Source organism: Notamacropus eugenii, chromosome 4 (genome assembly GCF_028372415.1).
Source record: "Notamacropus eugenii isolate mMacEug1 chromosome 4, mMacEug1.pri_v2, whole genome shotgun sequence".
NCBI classification, from domain to species: Eukaryota; Metazoa; Chordata; class Mammalia; order Diprotodontia; family Macropodidae; genus Notamacropus; species Notamacropus eugenii.
The window spans coordinates 342,978,130-342,998,691 of record NC_092875.1 but is presented as its reverse complement, the minus strand read 5'-3'; the positions used below and the strand labels follow the sequence as shown (position 1 = coordinate 342,998,691).

The 20,562-nt window shown below is 37.4% G+C and overlaps 1 protein-coding gene across 3 annotated transcripts in view; it reads right to left on the bottom strand.

Annotated features, from left to right (window-relative positions):
* Window positions 1-3,802: 3,802 nt before the first annotated feature.
* PDCD6 (programmed cell death 6) overlaps window positions 3,803-20,562 on the bottom strand; it is a 35,479-nt gene continuing 18,719 nt past the window's right edge. The window contains exons 3-6 of one of the 3 annotated variants that reach the window (XM_072605301.1): window positions 15,333-15,377; window positions 13,505-13,663; window positions 7,787-7,896; window positions 3,803-4,394 (exon numbers count right to left, since the gene is read on the bottom strand). In XM_072605301.1, the coding sequence (XP_072461402.1) occupies window positions 4,296-4,394; window positions 7,787-7,896; window positions 13,505-13,663; window positions 15,333-15,377 (413 nt within the window). In that variant the 3' untranslated portion in view covers window positions 3,803-4,295. The remainder of the gene's footprint in view (window positions 4,395-7,786; window positions 7,897-13,504; window positions 13,664-15,332; window positions 15,378-20,562) is intronic. The other 2 variants (XM_072605302.1, XM_072605303.1) reach the window with 2 other exon arrangements.

Here is a 20,562-nt window from a genome sequence, read left to right as displayed (position 1 = left end):
CTCCAAAATCTTTGCCAAGAAAATCCCAGAGAAGCGTCAGACGCAACTGAAACAACTGAACAACTAAATGGCAGCACTTGCTGTGTATGGAAAAATTATCTAATTTAATCCTCATAGCAACCCAGGGAAGTAGGTGCTATTGTTACCTACATTAGTCAAATAGCAGTAGTGAATGTCTGAGGTCAAATCTGAACTCAGGTCTTCCTGACTCTAGGCCCATAGACTAGAATTCATCTTGGGTTGGCATTTTGGAAATGTGACAGCAGGGGAAGCTTTTCTAGGCTGGCAAATTTAGAAGGGAGAGACTTCCTACCTGGCTTAGGGTTGAGAGCAGTCAGAGCTGTGGTCTTTTCTTTTGTCATGCCTGTGTTGCAGGCAATAGTTAATGGAAGGGGAGGTGTAAGGGGGGAAGGAGGAGTCAAGATCCTATTTGTGAAGTTGCAATTCCCTGGGAGACTATTTCCCCACAGGACTATTTGGACGCAACAGGGAAATGCAAGTGTACATTTGGGTTAAGTAGATACTTGAGGGGTGAACTAACTCAAGGTTCCTGTTTTGTATCTTGTGGAGCCTACCTTGCTCTGCTTCCAATTCTCCCAAGCAATTTTCCTTTATCAAAATCTGGACTATGGTATTAGTTGTCCAGTTGTGTCTGACTCTTCATGACCCTATTTGGAATTTTTTTGGGAGATTTCTTCTTTGTAATGTTATCACAGTTCTTTTACTCCATGACCCAGTTAATGTCATTTCAAAAGTCTTATCCAAAGTAAATTTTAAAAACTCGTATTAAATCCATCATATTTCTTATTAATTTGATGTCATTTTCATTTTAAAAATAATAGTATTTAAATAATAGTACTTTCTTAAGATTTCACCATTACAGTTCACAATTTTAAGCCTACGTCACTAGAATAGGGCTCCCCCTCTCAACACAGTATAAAGCTGAAAAACTTGTCATCTACTTTTTTTTAATTGCACTTTGACCATTAAATATTGACTAATGTCCATTTCACAGACACATCTCTTCAAAAGGTCCCACCCCACTTCCATTTTCACCTTCCCAGTGTAAATCATTGAGTATTTATTACATGCAAGACAGCAAGTGCTGTAAAAGATTTTGGTTTTAATTTTGTTTTTTAGCTTCAGGTTTGAGATCCTCTTCTGTCCACAAAAGCACTTTCCTTTGGAAAGGGTCTATTCTGCTTTTCCCTCAACATTTTTAAAAAGGAGATCAGTTAACCATCACAAGATAATGGAAGACAATTTTTGACCAAATGGCTAAGGTATTGGTTAATAGAATCAGCACCTAAAAAGATCTCAGCAAGATGGAACAATGAGTCAGAACTCAAGTGATTGATGTGAAGTCCAGCTCAAGTTCAAAAAGCCAACTGCAAAGCACAGGAATCAGGTCTAACAAAATTTGTCATTAAAAAAAAATTTCATGTTAAGGTTCCATTAAGAGTAGCGACCAGGATTAACAGAAAAGGGTAGTCCCCACTGGATCCGGCCTTCGACCACATCTGAGGTATGTGTTCAGTTCTATACACATTTTAGGACATAAATAAGCTGGAGACCATCCATAAAAGCAGGTAACCAAGTTGGTAAGAAGCCTGGAGTTCATGGAAAATAAACACCAATTAAATGGTCTGGGGACATTCAGCTTGGAGAGATAAGACTTGGCAGGGATTGTGGACATCTTTAAGTATACATAGGGCAATCTGAAATATTAGACTTATTTTGGTTGGTCTGAGACAGCAGAACTCTGAACAATGGGTGGAAATACAGGCAAATAGAGACTTGACATAAGGAACAATTTCCTAACAATTAAGAGCTGCCCAAAAGTGGAATGGGATGCTTTGGTGGATATGCTGCAGATTTGTCCAGGGACCAAATATCATCTTAGGTCCCTTTCAATTGAGGCTCTGTGAAAGGAACTCTAGAGGGCTGAACTAGGTCACATACACATTGTAAGGCAGATTTTAGCTCAATTTAGGAACTTTCCAAGAGCATCAATGGAGTTATTACATGGGGTGGCAACTTTCCTGTAACTTGAGTGTTCTCATGAAGTCTAAGTAATCAGGGTTGGTTACAGATTTTGTAGAGCGGATATGACCTAGGCGTAAGATTGGATGAGAAGCCGTCTGACATTCATTTTTACCTAAAGATTCTTTCAAATAAAATATGTACTATCTGAATAAGTTGAGAGTATGAATGAATGTGAAATGAAGAATTACTTACTTGAAATATTATAGAACTTTGAAAGTCCCATATATCCCAAAATATTCAGCAATGTTTTTAGCAATTTTTTTTAAAAAAGCAAATAACATAAAAAACTAAAGAAAACAGGTTATTGAGCAGGGCACAGATGAAATACTCTGGAATGTTAATACAATATGTTATGCCAGAAGAAATGACAAACACGAGGACTCCAGAAAACGGCCATCAACTTTCATAAATTGGTAGACTTGGGGACTAGAAGAAGAACACACACAATGATGAACCTGGGTTTTGGGAACAGGTGATATGTAGTTCCTTCTCTCTGGTAGACAGAATGTCGCAGACACTGGCAGATGAAGTCATTGCTGTGGCTGGTTTTGCTGAAGTTTTTCTTTGTTAAAAATGAGGGCTCAACCTGTATCAGACTGCACGCCATCTTGGAGTAAAGAACAGGGGAGGGGCAAAAATCTGGAACTTAAAATCTTATGGAAGCAAATGGTGAAAACTAAAAATTTTTTTTAAATGAGGGTTCAAGTAGGGAGAATGGAACAAAAGCATTTCTTTTGTTGTTGTTTTCAGTTGTGTCTGACTCTTTGTGACCCTTTTTGGGGTTTTCTTGGCAAAGATACTGGACTGGTTTGCCATTTCCTTCTCCATCTCATTTTACAGATGGAGAAACTGAGGCAAACAGGATTTACATGAGTTGCCTACAGTCACACAGCTAGTGTTTGAGGTCAAATTTGAACTCCAGACCTGGTACTCTACTCATTATATCACCTTGCAAAGAAAGCACAGTGCCATGTGCTTTACAAATATCATCTCATTTGATCCTCACAATAGCTCTGAGAAGTAGCTGCTATTATTATATCCATTTCACTTTTGTGGAAACTGAAGCAGGCAGAGAGTAAGTGACTTGCCCAGGATCAGACAGTGCCTGAGGGGGAATTTGACTTTAGGTCTTTCTGACTCCAGACCTAGCGCTCTACCTACTGCACCACCTAGCTGTAATAGGTGGGGTGATATTTACAAATGTCAGGTATCAATAACATTTTTAAAAGACTTAAACATATTATTTTAAAATTTTGTTGAATTTTCAGAAATGGCAAAAGATTTAGGTCATGAACTATAGAGATTGCCATGTGTTCCCATAGTTCTTTCTCTGGAACTTGGGTTCACTGTACAGCTAAGGCCATCTTTCCTGATAGGGCCCACCTAAACACCTCAACAACAGCTTACATTTATTTCATAAAGGTAAAACTACAGAAGCGTGGTATTTTACAAAAAAAGCTGTGCTGGTTACAAACACAGAATTTATACAGTTTGAGGCTCTACATCATACTAGTGCTCTACATCTCCACTCTCCCAGCTTTGATCATTGAATATGACTTGATTGTGGTGGTAAACAGCCCTGGTCAGATGGGCAAGGAAACCTCTGTACATGCAAAGCTATCTATGCCTCGGAACAGCCCATAACAGTATTTCTGAAGCAGTGATAATGTCATTGAATATGGCAAACACAGACTGTCTTTCCATTTTTTTTCAACTTTTCTATGATTCAAAAGGTATAAAAATATTGGTAAAAAACTAGTCTGTACCATTTCCTTTATTGCTTACATTACATATTAAAATGGATACAATAAACCCCTTTAAAAAAGTAAGGCACATGAAAAGCCTTATGTGCAAGTTCCATACGATTTTAAAATTCTGATTAATTAGTAGAAGCATTCTGACATGAGGAGTAGAGACATCTACCAAAGACATGATGCATTTTTCATGCAGGATACCTGAAGCAAAGTTACACATATTCTACTTCATGGCACAAATGACCACAAACTAAATCCATTTTTGCATATGGAGAGCTATATGGTTATAGTTACTATGGTAAAATATTAATTAGCCTTTTCACATATATACACAGTATTTTGAAACATAAACATATCAATTGCATAAAATTTGGGAGGAAGACAATCTTGAGTTGCATCAGTGTTCTTTTTCATGACGTGACAAGATAAGGGATTTGGCATTTCCAGTCTTTTTTTTTCCATAACAGTCCCATTGATAACCTCCAAAGGTGAGTGTTATACAATACTGAAGACCATGGAAAGATACTGTTCATAAGACACTTGAATCCAACCATCCTGATCGGTATCGTAGCGCCGGAATATATCTGTCAACCTCTGAAAAAGAAAACAGATAATGAGATCTTGGTATTTATTAACACAATTGAGGGGATCTGGGCACAGTGTAAAGGGCATTGGCTTTGGGCCTCAGAAGACCCCAGTTCAAAGAAGTGGCTCTGCTGCTGGCTTAGGCATCTCTCAATTTAAGTCTTAGTTTTTTTTAGCAGGAAATTAAAATGCATTACTTGCCTCACAGGGTTGTTATGAAAATCAAATAAGATAATGTACCCATAAAGCACTGAAAGAATGAAAAAGCATTTATTAAGCACTTACTACGGGCCTAAGCAGCCTCCATTGCCACAGTGACAGACACAGCGACAGACACAGCTGGGTCCATTCAGGTCTCAAGTAAACCGCAATACACGAGGGGTTTGGAAATCAACCCATCTAGTCAGGGATCCTCTAACCTAGGGTCAAGAAATCTCTGGCCTTTAAGAATTTTATTCTGTTGGCAGGAGAACTGTATGAAATAAAATATTCTCATTTATGTTCACTGTAACGATACTATATAATGAGAGTATCTACCTGTGAATTATGAAACAACAAGTGTTTCAGAAGAATCATAATTACAGGTGATCCAAAAGGCCATGGAAACACACCTGGTATAGCTGGTTAAGTGTATATTGATTACCAATGAAGATTACTGTGGAATTAGCAACACATGGCAGCAGCTCTCAAAGTGTGGTCCAGCACAACCAAGGTCAAAACTATTTTCATAACATTAAGATGTTTTAAATTCTAATATGTTAAACATGGATAGATATGACAAATGAACAAAAGCTCTTTGGGCAGAAGGAGAGGTATGGGAATCCTTAACAATATTTAATGGAGTAAAGAGGTCCTGACACCAAAAAATTTCTGAACTGCTCACATGAAGCATTTATCATCCTGGACCTGGCAAAGGAGATGGGATTTCTGGGTAGCAAAATACTGAAGGAACTAGAGAAAGGCCTCTTTTGTGTTTTGGTGTTAACTTTTAGTAAGGAGGGGAGACAGTAGTTGGATATACAATTGATTCTCATTATTTATGGATTCTATGCTTGCAAATTAGTCCACATGCTAAAATGTATTTATAACCCCAAAACCAATACTTGCAGCACTTTCAATTATTCATGGACATGCTGAAGTAGTGTAAGTTGACCAGCTAAGGTCAAACAAGTTCGATGCTCTGTCTTTTTGATTTAACTCTTGTACTGTAAACAAGCGGTCTTTCTGTGGTCTACTTAGTGCCACATTTTTTTGCATTTTTGTCCCTATTGCTAGTGATTTTGTTGTACAAAATGGCCCAAGAGTAGTGATTTAGTGTCCCTAAGCACAAGGCGGCTGTGATGTACCTTAACAGAGAAATATATGTGTTAGATAAGATTTGAGTAGGTGTGAGTTACAGTGCTGTTGAGTTCAGTGTTAATGAATCAACAATACAGTACATCCAGGAAAAAGAAGAGGAAATTCACTGATATGTATATGAAGCCACACTGGAGAGTGCTAATGAACATACTGTAACCAGAGGCTCAATGGAGCCTAATCCAGTATTTCCCTTGAGGCAATGGTTCAATATTTGCTAACTCTGTGATGACTATTGCAATGTCAAGAATCAACTATGAACATGTGTTCATATATGTATATGTTTACTCCCACAGCTGATTCTTGTCACTTACACACATACACATACAGTTGTTTTTTTTAAGCTAAATTCAGATATTTTCAGTTTTAATAACCCACAATTTCAGCTGGGAATATGCTACTAACACTGAAAAATACATTTATAAAGCCTCATGTTGTCTTGGTTTATGACAATCTCAGAGGAAACAAGCACTGTAGTAGCTTGCTTTAGTCTATATACTTTCATTTAAAAAGTAATTTGTAGAACTGAATACTTCACAATGTAGAATGGTAGTCTATAAGCCACAGAGAAGTTCTATCTTCCATGAACTATTTTCACTGAAGCTCAAATCCCAAGGCTGGCTTTTATTCCTACACTTCTTTCCTAAATTTCAAGTGTCCTAATACAGTTTCAAGTCTTGAACGTGCATTTCTTATATTCTCTCTAGTCTCTGAACCTATCAACATCAGTTCTCACAGAAATAAACTGACATTTTATTCTAACAAATCCCACACTGATTTGTCCTCACTCTCACCCTCCATTTCACTTCCTTAGGGAAGAGGTTTATTATGTTATCTACACTAGACCTAATAGTCTCATAGTAATGATCTTCATTTGGGTTTTGGTATTTGTTTCCAAGAGCTGACAATGGCTCAGGAAATGACATGTTAAAATCCTTTGGGGAAAAGAAGCTAAGATTTATGGGGTTTCCCCCCTTCTCCTTATTCCTTCTGCCAGGGAATACTTCAGGATATGATGAATAATGTCTTGGCGAGGTGAACGTATAGGGGGCAGAAAGACTGTTCTGACAGAAACTCAGGGTTTAGGTCCTTATCTCATGCCTGGATTATTTCAACAGCTTTCTAGTTTCCCCACTTCAATCTATGCAGCATCATGCCATCATATTTATGTTGTTTCCTTTCTCAAAAAACCTTTTAAAACTCCTCTCTCAAATACTTAAAAAAACTCCTTAGTTTATTTAGGATAAAATATAAACTCTCAAGCCTGGCATTCAACGCTCTTCTGAGACGAAGGGCATTTTGGAGATTATTTTAGTCCAGAGATTAAAGAATCTAATTTCTTCACTTTAAAGAAGAAGAAACTGAGGCCAAGAATGGTTCATGATCACAGACACTATGAATGGGATTCCTAATCGAAGGGTTTTTTCCCCCCACAATATACCATACTGAGCATTTCCAAGCATTCAGAAGACTGCTATATAATTTTTAAAAAGGGGAAATGTCTATCAAAAATGCTAAAATATAAGCCAAGTAATCTGAAGGAAAACCAAATAATGAGGTCATGTTTAAGAATAATTCAGTGTACATGTAGTGTATTATCTAAGGAAGTTCTAAGTAATCGGTTCCCAAGTAAGCTGGGATCCACGGACTCTCATGTGGTCCACAACAGATTTCAAGAGGCCTGTGAACTTGGGATAGGAAAAGTAAAAATTCATCTTTATTTTCATTAATCCCTAAGTGAAATTTAATATTTCCTTCAATCAAGAAAGAAAATCAAAATATATTCTGAGAGGTCCACAGGCTTCAACAGATTGCCAACAGAGCTAGACACATAAAAAGTTATTTAACACCATCAGTCTTAGTAGTAGTCTTAATACTTTACAGTCAATACAAGTAATCAATAAAATATTTTACAATTGCATAAAAATTCACTAATGCTTTTTTACTTTTTCTCACTTATGCATTTAACATTTCTATGAAATAACTACAATTCATTTGTATATATGTATTACGTACAAACACCTGTCAAGTTTCTCCTTAATTACCTGTAAGACAATGCAGCCTTGAATAAAATCATCAAAAGCAATCTGTCCTCTTCCTTGTCTGTCAAACTTTCGGATAAGGATATCATGAAATTGGTCAGATAACCGATAACCTTAAAGAACAGAAAATAAAATAGAGTAGCTGGAAAGGTTTAAATTAGGTTATGTGAATCTTTTCTAAAAATTATTTTCTAAACTCAAAAAATCTCCAAACAAACAAAAAAGACAAAACAGCCCCCAAACCAACCTAAAAAAACTCACAACCAAAATCAACCCCCACAACCCACTTTGAACAGAAAAGAGACATGAGTTTTACTGAGTGGAGTAGAGGATAACATTTTGTGTATATACACATGACCATTAGAATAAGGCCTTGGGGAAGAAAGGTAAACTAATGAATGAAATCATCAACCTATGATATCCTTGTAATAGCAATTACAAACTCTGAGGTTCTGAAGTTATGTCTCTATTTTTCAAATCTGCAATTCTTTGACAAATTCAAATTCTGGAAAAAGTTATTGCTTAAAAAAATCTTCCCAAAATAGAGATAAAAATGAATCAGAATAAAAAAAAAAGTATCAGAATTATTCTCTGTAAAAAGTCAATGGGAATAATTTCACTCAAACTGTTGATGTTGATTTACTTATCCTGGGCACTAGATGGTGCTACTGTGGGTTAAAAAAAGGAGGTTAAAAAAAAGCCAAAAGGCATGATAGATGAACTGGGAAGTTAATTCGGGGGAAAAAAGATGACTTCTGTTTAATATATACATACCAAAAAATTATTAATCTCCAGACACATATGCTTGTATGATCTAAGTAGTATCAAATCAAGGGTTGTCATAGTATGATTATGACTAAAGATGGGCTCTCGAAGTTTTATTAAGCCCAAACCAAATACAAAGTAAAATATTTTAAGTCTGGTTAAAGCAACTGGATCCCTCCCACCAAAAAATTAAAGATAAAATTAATAAAGTTTTGATAGAAGAAAACCTAACCAGAATGTCCAATGTACTTCAAAAATTGTCAGGGACAATCAAAAAGTTGAGGTTCATTGATTTTGTTGATTTTTAAAATCATGGCTTGACAAGAGTTACCAGTCAGACTTAGGGCTGAAGCCTAGAATGCTAAGATGCACTGAATGTATCTTCTGATACTATAAATCAGTTCTCAAAACAGTCAAGGATGAGTATATTTGCAGCCATACCTTGGATAAAGGCATGAGAGCTGCATCTTTAAGATTTAAGAGAGAAAAAGAATCTTACCTATTTTTCCCTTTTTTAAACTTTTATTTCCACTATGTACATTACCGTTGTACTCTTACTTATTCAGAAGACAAGTTCCAGATGCCAAAATATTTGCATTTGACTTTCAGGTTCGTTGGAATCTTTGCAAGGATAAGTTATACCTATTGTCTGAGTGAATTTCACAGTTAATTACCTATATGATTACCTTAATCACTTTACTAATATAGAATTAAACATGCAAAGAAAAATATTTACATAATACCTCTACAGGAACTCAAAGTACTTTACTATTTCCTACAACAGGTCCAACTTACTGCCTTGTACATAATATGAACTCAACGAACATCTGTTGACTGTCAACTATCTTGAAGCTTGCCCATTTTTCCATGAGGAAGGTAGAGATGTTTATGTTGTGCTTTCAAAATCAGAACATAAATAACAAAAAAAAATGTGGCACATAAACCACATAGTAGAAGCAGGAGAATGAAGCTGATTTCTATGTTTATCCAGAGCTCAGAGAAATCTGAGAGACAGCCTCACCATATTTATTTTCCTACATACTTCCTACTTAGGCAATAGGTGACTGTGGTAAGGCAGGCTGTATCACTTGCTTACCTGGAGAAATTAAGACACCTCTTCAATCCAACATCTATAGATAATCCACACAGCTAAAGTACAGCCCTGACCATGCCATTCCTGTGCTCCAGAAGCTCTTATAGCTCCCTAGCAACTCTAGATAAAAGAAAAACTCTGGTATATAAAGTGAGTCCCACTTATCTTTCTAAATTGATTTCAAATTATTCCCTTTCTTACAATTACATTCTAATAAGACTGGTCTGTCTTTTGTTCCTCATATACAATAGTTTGTCTGGCCTCCAAGTCTTTGACCAGGCTGTCTCCCACACTTTGAATGCACTTTCTCATCTTGACCTCTTAGAATTCCCACATTTCTTCAATGCTCACCTCAAGGCCAGCATCCTACAAGTCTTTCCTTTTCCTATGTTGTAACTCTCTCAGTCTCCATTTATCTATGTATTTATACTTTATCCTGCACAAGGAAGGGAAAGAGGCACTGGAGTGCTTCAGCTCAGTCCTATTCAAATATCTGCTCCTCTTCCAGTATGAATCGATGAGAAATAGAAAGATAGATTCTCTTCAGACTAGAAATTGGAAAATGAATTAAGAACACAAAACATAAGCTATTGAAGAAACACACAGAATTTAATTATGTAACAACTAATGACAAATCTGAAAGATCTGTACTTGGAGACTTCTATCATGAAATCAGCCAGATCAGCCTTGCCGCATTTATTTGAGTGCTGGATTTATAGTCAAATCACTTCCCTTGGCCTGTACCAGTGGGGGTTGTTGTTTGTTTTTCATTCTTGAAGAGGACCATAACACCAGGGAGGTGATACCATGACATGCAAGTGAACTGGATTTAAGTGAGGGAGGGCTGTGTGAAGTCACCAGCTTCACTCTCTCCTTTTGGGGCATCTGTGTCCAGTCACCAGATATAGATCAGGATGAGTGATGGTCCAGGATGCAGTGGGGGAATCTTGGTTTTGGTCAAGGTCTGTAACAGGTTTCTATTTAAATGAATCAATGCCCAATCTGTGATTAAGGCTAAGTAAGAAATGAGGCAAAGAATGACCTCTTTCCTCTAGTTTAAAAAAAAAAAGTCAATCTGGAAGGGGAAGACACTTAGGGTTTCTGGCCAAAACAGAAACAGTTACTATTTACATTCAGTCTGAATCAATCAGGGCCCAAACAATGATCATGTGGGGCTTGGCCTGGACCTACTGTTTGCCAATCAATGAGAGCCAGAGCGATTTGGTTTTAAGGTATGATCCTTAAGAAAGATATGTAACCCATAAACCCCAAGATATCCTACAAAGTTTCATCAATCAAAATTTACATTCCTTTGGGCAGAGCACCTTCAGGTAAGGGTATAATAGAGGAATGGTAAAGGGGGGGGGTAAGGAAAGAGAGAAGAGGAAGGGAATGGGGGGGAGAGGGAGAGAAAAGGAGGGAAGAGGAAGGAGGGAAGAGGAAGGAGGGAAGCATTAAAAAGAAAGGAAGAAAAAGGGCAGGAGGCTGGAGGTACCAAAGAATAGGGATAATGAGATTTGTATTCTTCTACCCAAGAGGATCATTATGGGGAATGCACCATGCATACCTTTTAAAACACTACATAAATGGGAGATAATAAAGACTGGTATAAAATACACACTAGAAGAGGAGTTCCTGGAGAGCTAGGGCTGCTTTTGCCTTTCTTTGTATACCTAGCACTTAAGCATGATGTCTGGCACATAGTAGGTGCTTAATCAATGCTTGCTGAAGAACCCTTATTTAATTTAGGCTTCTTGCTCTAATAAAATTAAAAAAAAATGTCTTCTAATAAGTACTTTACTTATGGACAGAGAACATAATTCTCCTTAGGAGCCAAAGTTAAATAATGCTTATAACTAAGTTAGAATGTCCATTTCCTTCTAATTACAAAAAAAATCAAATCGTTTTTAAAGAGTTCAAGTGTGAAAGGTAAAACAAATAGGAATTCTCCTTTTAAAAAATGGGGAGATTACTGAATCTTCTTAGTTTCTAAAGATGCTTTCTAAATTTGGGGGAAGAATAGACTTAGAATAGCCAAAGAAAGATTCAAACAAAAATTTTTTTTTTAAAGCAAAAAAAGGTACACAGGAATTTAGGTTATTAGTGAAAATGACCGGTAGCTCTAAGATTCCCACAACATGAACCAGGCCTACCTGCAACCTGGTGACCAAGAGAACTCTAACTTAACAAGCACACGAGGAAATACCCAGGGTGGCCAGAGGGATGATGTGGTGCATTAATAATTCAGGTAAGACTTTACCTGGAGCTGCCTCTCAAGTGATGCTCACACGAAGGACCACTTGGCCTAGCACTCTACTCCCCAGTCTTTCTCAGAGCATCGTGCTCGCTAGTAGTGCGCTTCTCTTGCCAGGCCAAGTCCACCAGAAGTACCCTGCCCCTAAAGGCTCCTGCCCTTTCCAGTCCCTAGACTACATTCAGGTGGACTCAAACAGCCAATGATCAAAGGCTTACTACATAAGGTATTGTGCTGCGTGTGGGGATATAGAGATAAGACATGCCCTTCCTAACTTTTGTTTTGTTGGTCACTGCAGCTCGGTTGGCCAAGTACTTCCAAGTTTTCTCTTTCTCTTCTAGCCCCCACCAGACAAGACTAGTGCCATTTTAAGGCCCCTACCTCTGATGTAGAAATGTTGTGGTTGAATCCTCCAGAATGACATGAAAAGTGCCCCTCCCTCCAACTGAGACATGTTTGCACCAGGTCAGCTTAGGACAGCTGAGCTCTCACACCCCAACCTTTATCTCTCATTAACCACTTTGTTTCAATGTACATATAACAAGGAACAAGAGAAGAAATGAAGAGGAAATGAGAAACTTGAGTGAGTGTAGAGAAAATAAGGAGATAACCTAGCATCATCTAGTCTATGCATCTACAATAACAAAATATTTCAGTTTTTAATAAACTAATAAATATTATGCTACATGTCTCTATTTAATACCCAGCAGCTAGAAGTTAATTTTACTTGAACTCATCTTTACTATTTTTTTAGACAACATTTACGAGAAGCTTTTAAATTATAAAGATTTTCCTAACATCTGAGCATTAGATTACAAATTGCATCCCTGTAAAGTTTTTACCCTCACTATACCACCTTGCTGGCATCATCACTAAAAAACTTTGGGCAATCATTTAACAGCTTGGTTTCTTCATCTAAAAACCGCCATCTCTTCGCTAGCTAACTCACAGATGTATAAAACTGCTGAAAGCTTATAAAGCACTTTGAATCATCCAGGAAAGGTACTATGTAAGTATTTTTCTCAAAGTAATTCAAAACCAAAATCCTTTTAAGACACTCAAAGTTGACATACATATACACACAAACACACACGTGTATGTATGCCTGCATGTATATATGTATAAGCAAGCTGTTTTTGAGAATGGAAAAGAACAAAAGTTCCTTACTTCTTATTTTTAAAAATAATTTTATTTACTAAAAAGTAAGCCCTGACAATTCTGAAAAGTTTTATCTAGTTACTTTTCCAGTATAATATTTTAAAAGGCACCACAAAATTAGATTACCAATTCATCTCAGATTGGTTGCCTACAGTTTTCTTTTCATTCACTCATTTCAAATTGTTTACAGATCCACCATTCTCAATTTCATTTAATCACTCAACTTTACAACAAGTGAAAACTTTGCATAGCCCTTATCTCATTCTGGACAAAACCATATCACAATAATTTATGTCTCATCTCAAGATAATGTCTGGAATGTGAATAAACAAACATTTTATTGAATTTGAAATGAAAGCCCCAAAGTCAACCAAAAATTAAAAACAAAAAACAAAAATGCTACCTAGATTCCAAAATGAAATATGCTATACAATAAGAGTAAATGAATTACCGAAACCTGATAACGCTAGCTTTAGTTCATTTTTGTCAATCATTCCAGAGTTGTCTCTATCATACGTCCGGAAGACATTCTGCCAATCTGTGATATACTTCCAAACTCCAGTGAATTCACTAAAGTTCACTCCTGCTTTGTTCTCTCGGTCAAACATTGCTAAACCGAAAGGGAAAAAACCACCACAACAATATATTAATAAACATACCAGAACATGTTCATATTGCAATAGATTGAGTTAGGTTGTGTTAGGGTCAGTCTAAAAGGGAAGCTCATGATTACCAACAACTTCCACCTTCTAAAACCAATCTTTCAGGGGGTGAGATGTGTTAAAAGTGGCCATGTCTCTGTTCTGCTAACAAAAAGAACAGGGCACTTAAGAGGTTGAGGTTATGTGCAACCTGATTCCTGGTTAACTCTGCATAGAAGAAAAATCATGTTCCCTGGCTACAGGCCTAAACTTCCATCAGTTATGAATATGTATGATTAAATACTGAGAACAAATGAGTGATGAAACATACACAGTTCAGAACATACACAACCCCTGGAGGAGCTCCTTGAAGGCTGACTGTCTTTTGCCTTTCTTTGCATTCTCAGTGCCTGGCACACTGCAGGTGCTTAATAAATGCTCGTGAACTTCATGTCCTTCTAGAAGGATGTGAACACCACCAAACTCCAATGTAAGATATAGCTCTCATTAGAAGGAAGCCCTTCTTTGCCTCCTATGCCAGCTTCTGAAGATATCCTACAGAGACACACCACCCTCATCCAGTCTCTGTGGCCATGGGGGTGCAGAGCACTATGAAATGGCCCCAGACCACAGAGATAACTGCCATCCTATTTAGTGTCTTTACATATAGCACTCCTATTCATGTTCTCTCAATGAGGAATCACAATAATTCTGGGAGGCTGACAGAGAACAAATTCTATCCCACGAGAAAACAGAGGCTCTATGATCTGTCTGAGGTCATTTATCTACTATGTAGCAAAGCTAGAGAGTGAACACAGATTTCCTGACTCAAATTTCAGCAAGTACTCTAATTTGCTGATGTCACAATTACACATACATGTATGTACTTGTGCCTCATGGTACAATGGAAAAAAACAACAGTGAGGCAGGATGCTTGGGTTCTAGTTCTGGCTTTGTAACTCAATTTCTGCATGACCTCTGTCAAGTTATTCGCTTTCTACAAGACTGTTTTCTCATTTGTAAAATGGCTGGGGGGGGGATGGGGAGAGAAAGGGAGGGTAGAGATGTGTGTAAATATATTTCTTAGGGCTGGGTACCTTCTAGCTCTAAAAATCTAAGACCCAAAAATAAAAAGGTATGATTACAAATAGGCAAAGAACAATCAGTCAGCAATGTCAAACAATTCCTATCTTCAACAATCTTACATTCTGCTTGCGGGAGATATAGTATATTCATAAATATAGATACAGGACAGACACAAATTTTTTTAAAAAGGGTCTTAACAATTGAGGGCATCAGGAAGGGCCTCTTGAAAATGTGACATGAGATGACCCTTAAAAGGAGCTGGGGATTCCAAACTGCAGCATGTGTTTAAGGGACTGTGAAGGTGAGCACTTCTGGATGGGGGACAGGCTAAATAAGGGCAGGGAGGTGGGAAATAACCATAGTAATTGATCAGATAAGGTGGAAAGGATGAGTGGAATGAGTCAAGACCATCTCTCATGTTTGTAGCAATAGTGAAATCAGAAAAAATGGGTGTAAGGAGAAAAGATGAGTTCAGTTTTAGACAAGAGGACATGGCAGATAGCTGAACTAGTATACAGATTGTTACATGATGAGGCACAAGTTTTTACTTACATATGATTGATCTGACAGTCACAGGATTAAACGGAGTCCATGTGCCTAAAACCAAAAACAACATAATGAAAAATCACTTTTACAGGAAACAGGTGGAACACTGGCCAACACAGACCTACAATTTACAAAATCTGAGATATTGACTTTGTTAACTTCTAAGCTTAAACAAGATGACAGGATAATTTACCAAGTCAGAATGTGCAACCTTCTCAATATATCTTAACCATTTATGTCTCCTTATGTATTTTTACAATGACCAGAAACAAAAACATTTTTTAAAGGGCAGGAGAGAAGAGACACCTATAGTTACTTGTATGGGAAAATTCATCTAAAACTGCTTCAGGAAATTATTTGATTTGCACGTACCCCTCAGTTGTATGAAGTTATATAAAATAAAATCATCATCACTATCTCCTGATTTCCAATTTTCAACAAATTTACTGACCTGCAGAACTTTTACTGGTAAAATAGCTATCAACTTTAAAACTGAGCCCATTTCTTGGGAAGATAGGGCTTTTTTCCCTTCTGTTATCTAGTCTCCACCTTTAAACTAATGAAAGAAGCTATACTGAGGGTCAAGAAGTTGGCTAGGCTTGGTGATCTATTGTTAAGTAAATTTGTGATGGCATCTATGTGGATACTCCACCCAATGTTATAAATCTCAATTCATCCACACTTGCTCAATCTGTTCAGTTCTTACCTATGTCTTCCTGTGAATCACCCCACAACATGCCAAGGGTGGGGGTGGGGTGACATTCATTCTCTTGACATTAACTCAAAAGGGCACAGAAATCTCCTTCATCTCATCCACTGCGCTCACTGACTGACACACCTGTTTCTACTTGGACATTTCCTTTATGTCACTTCTGGTACACAATTCTTTTTTTATTTTTGGTAACATACTAACAGCCTATTTTACAGTCACATCGCATTTCTTCATTGTTTTTTTGCTTGACTTGCGACTCTAATTCTTTGGAAACTAGACCGTTTCATGATTTTAAGCCATACGTCACCTTTGGAAGAACTGTTCAAAAAGATAAGCTTTTGTTTTTGGGAAAAAAACTTGAGGGTTACTAAAATCATTATACAATAAGACAATTCAGGGTTATCACCTTCCTTCTAATTCAAGTTTGGGCCCAGCTCATTGTCTCACAAGATCTGTCTGGGGATTATGTGCTGATTGGCCAGGTTTATGGGATGTCTAGCCACCTGCATAATGTAATCTTAACAATGAACGTATTTTATCTGTTTGGCTTTTCCAGTGTGAATAACTCAGCCAAGTTCTTTTAAGTGATCATTCTCATTCAGGAGAATCCGTACCACCCACAGGACTTGATGTAATTAACACAAGCATGAAAGCCTGATGGTTTTTATCGTATAAAGGCACTTACTCCTCTGGTTTTTAAAGTTTTTCTTTCAAAAACATTTTAAACATAACTATATATGCACATATTATACATATATAAGTGATATACATTGCCCCAATTACATGTTAAAAAATGCTTAAACACTTCTTTGAAAGATGAGTTCCAAATTCTATTCCTCCCTCTGAGGTTAAGAAATCAGATAGGTTATACATGTGCAATTGTGTAAAACATTTTCATTAGTCATTTTGTAAAAAAAGACTTGAATAAAAGAGAAAGAACAAACGAAAGTAGAAAATGCATTCAATCAATATCAATTCTTTCTCTGGAGGTGAATAGTACGCTACATCATTGATCCTTTGGGATTGTCTTGAATCACTGTGTTGCTGAGAAGAGCTAATTCAAATCACAGTTCAATAACAACATAGATGTTACTGTATAAAGCATTCCGGGTCTGTTCACTTCACTTTGCAGGTTTTCCTGAAATCATCCTGCTTGTCATTTCCTTTAGTTTTTCATCAATTTATTTATTTTTAGTTTTCAACATTCATTTCCACAAGATTTTTGACTTCCAAATTTTTTCCTCATCTCTCCCCTCCCCCCACCCAAAGACAGCATGCATTCTGATTACCCCTTCCCCCAATCTGCCCACCCTTCTATCACATCCCTCCCTTCTCTTATCCCCTTCCCCTCTATTACTTGTAGGGCAAGATAGATTTCTGTAACCCATTGCCTGTATGTCTTATTTCCCAACTGCACATCTTAAAAAAATTTTAACATTTGTTTACAAAACTTAAGAGTTCCAACTTCTCTCCCTTCTTCACCTCCCGCCCCATTGAGAAGGCAAGAAATTCAATATAGATTATACATGTGTAGTGAGGAAAATCACTTTCATTACAGTCATGTTGTGAAAAACTATATTTTCCCTCTATCCTAGTCTGTTCTCCATTTATCTTATTCTCTCTTTGACCTTGTCCCTCCTCAAAAGTGTTTACTTCTAATTACCCCCTTCTCCCATTTGCCCTCCCTTCTATCACCCCGCCCCCCACATCTCGTTTATCCCCTTCTCCCCTACTTTCTGTAGAGTAAGATAGGTTTTCATAGCAAACTGAATGTGCATGTTATTCCCTCCTTAGGCCAAATGTGATGAGTAAGCTTCACCTTTTCCCTCTCACCTCCCCCTTTTCCTCTCCATTGAAAAAGCGTTTCTTGCCTTTTATGAGATAATTTGCCCCATTTCTTTTCTCCCTTTCTCCTCCCAATATATTCCTCTCTCTCCTTAATTTTTTTTAGATATCATCCCTTCCTATTCAATTCACCTTGTGCTGATTCTCTCTCTCTCTTTCTATGCTTATAATCTCTCCAACTACCCAAATACTGAGAACAGTTTCAAGAATTACAAATTCAACAGTTCAACTTTAGTAAGTCCCTTATGATTTCTCTTTCCTATTTACCTTTTCATGCTTTTCTTGATTCTTGTGTTTGAAAGGCAAATTCACTATTCAGCTCCGGTCTTTTCATCAAGAATGCTTGATAATCCTCTATTTCATTGAATGACCATTTTTTCCCCCTTAAGTATTATACTCAGTTTTGCTGGGTAGGTGATTCTTGGTTTTAATCCTAGCTCCTTTGACTTCTGGAATATCATGTTCAAAGCCCTTCAATCTCTTAATGTAGAAGCTGCTAGATCTTGTGTTATCCTGATTGTATTTCCACAATACTTGAATTGTTTCTTTCTGGCGGCTTGCAATATTTTTTCCTTCATCTGGGAGCCCTGGAATTTGGCTACAATGTTCCTAGGAGTTTCTCTTTTGTCTCTCCTGGATCTATTTTTCAGGTCAGTTGATTTTCCAACAAGATATTTCACACTGTCTACTATGTTTTCATTTCTCTGGTTTTGGTTTATAATTTCTTGATTTTTCATAAATTTTTAGGGAATTATTTTCTTCAGTGAGCTTTTGGACCTTCCTTTCCATTTGGCCAATTCTGCTTTTTAAGGCATTCTCCTCATTGTCTTTTTGGATCTCTTTTGCCATTTGGGTTAGACTATTTTTTAAGGTGTTGTTTTCTTCAGCATTTTAGCAAGCAGTTGACTTGTTTTTCATGATTTTCTTGCATCACTTTCATTTCTCTTCTCAATCTTTCCTCTATTTCTCTTACTTGATTTTCAAAATCCTTTTTGAGCTCTTCCATGGCTTGATATCAATTCATATTTTTCTTGGAGGCTTTGGATGTAGGAGTTTTGACTTTGTTGTCTCCTTCTGGTTGTATGATTTTATCTTCCCTGTCACCAAAGTAAGGTTCTACAGTCTGATTTTTGCCCTCGCTCATTTCTCCAGCCAATTAAATGACTTTTGAGCTCTTTGTCAAGGTAGTTCTCTGCTTCCAGTGAGTGTGTGTGTGGGGGGAAGAGGGGCTTACTATCAGCTGCTTGATCCCCCTACAATCTGTGGGCCTAGAACTCCAGAAACAGCCACTGTCCCTGCTGTGGCCGCCCTGGTACTGGGGTCAGACTACTCTACTCCCTTACACAGGTTTAACAGTTTTTTTCCTCTGACCTTCCAATCTGTCCTTAGAGTTTTGGGGTCATGAAGGCCGGAAACTGCCACAGGTGCCAGTGATTCAGACCATGTTACCCCACCCCACCCCACATTCCCCCAGCTCTTCTGCTTGCTAAAGTCCCATCTGTGCTGGTGCAGCTCATGCTGGACTGTGTTCCAGATGCTTTCTGTCCACCTTCAGGCTGTCTTGGGTTGGAGATTTGCTTTACTCTGTCATTCTGGGGGTTCTGTAGCTCCAGAATTTGTTTAGAGTAATTTTTTACAAGTTATTTGGCTGGGTTTGGGGAAATAGCTCTAGCAAGTTGCCATCTTGACTTCACCCTGCCCTTGCCATTTCTTATAGCCCAACAAAACTCCATTACAATCATATACCATAGCTTATTTAGCCATTCCCCAATTGATAGACATCCCTTCAATTTCTAATAAATATTTTTGTACAAATAACTCCTTTTCCCTTTTTTGGATGTCTTTGGGATATAGAGCTAGCAGTGGTATGGCAGGATCAAAGGGTATGCACAGTTTTATAGCCCTTTGGGCATAGGTTCCAAATTGCTTTCCAGAATAGTTGGATCAGTTCACAACTCCACCAGTGTATTAGTGCCCTAGTTTTCCCACATGTTCTCCAACATTCATCATTTTCCATTTTTGTCATATTAGCCAATTTGATATGTGTGAGCTGTTTCCTCAGAGTTGTTTTAATTTGCATTTCTCTAATCAATTCACTCCTCTCTTTGTACTTTGCACCAGATGCCCTCTATTACAGGGGCAAAATGCCTTAGGCAGCATGCTTTTTTACCTCACTTTTACCTCATCTCAGGCAAAGTTGTATATGTTGTGGTATTTGTCAATGAATCTTGTAATTTTAATACAGGTTTAGAAAATATCTTGATGTAAACATGTTTTAAGGAGATATTTTGCTCAAATTTTGTTTTTTCAGTCAACAAAAAACAAGCACAGTAGAATGTAGCAGCCTTTGTGATTTTTAGTCTATTGTATGACTGTAAAGGTATAGTTTACTGTAGACTACCTATAAAAGTCTACCTATTCCATTTATCAAGAATGTCCTCAATACATGTGAGGCTAATTCTCATGAAATTTTTGGAGGAACAGAAAAGAAGGTAATACGGGTTGGTAGTTGCTGACATTTTAACCATCATCTTTTTTTTCAGAAGCAATGGCATCCAGGACTTTTCCCAAGGGTCTGCCATCCTAGCTCTCTCTCAGCTATTTTTACAACTATCCCTCAAGACACTCAAATTTTTTATCACCTCTGGCATGTAATTACTTTGGGTATACTTACACTTA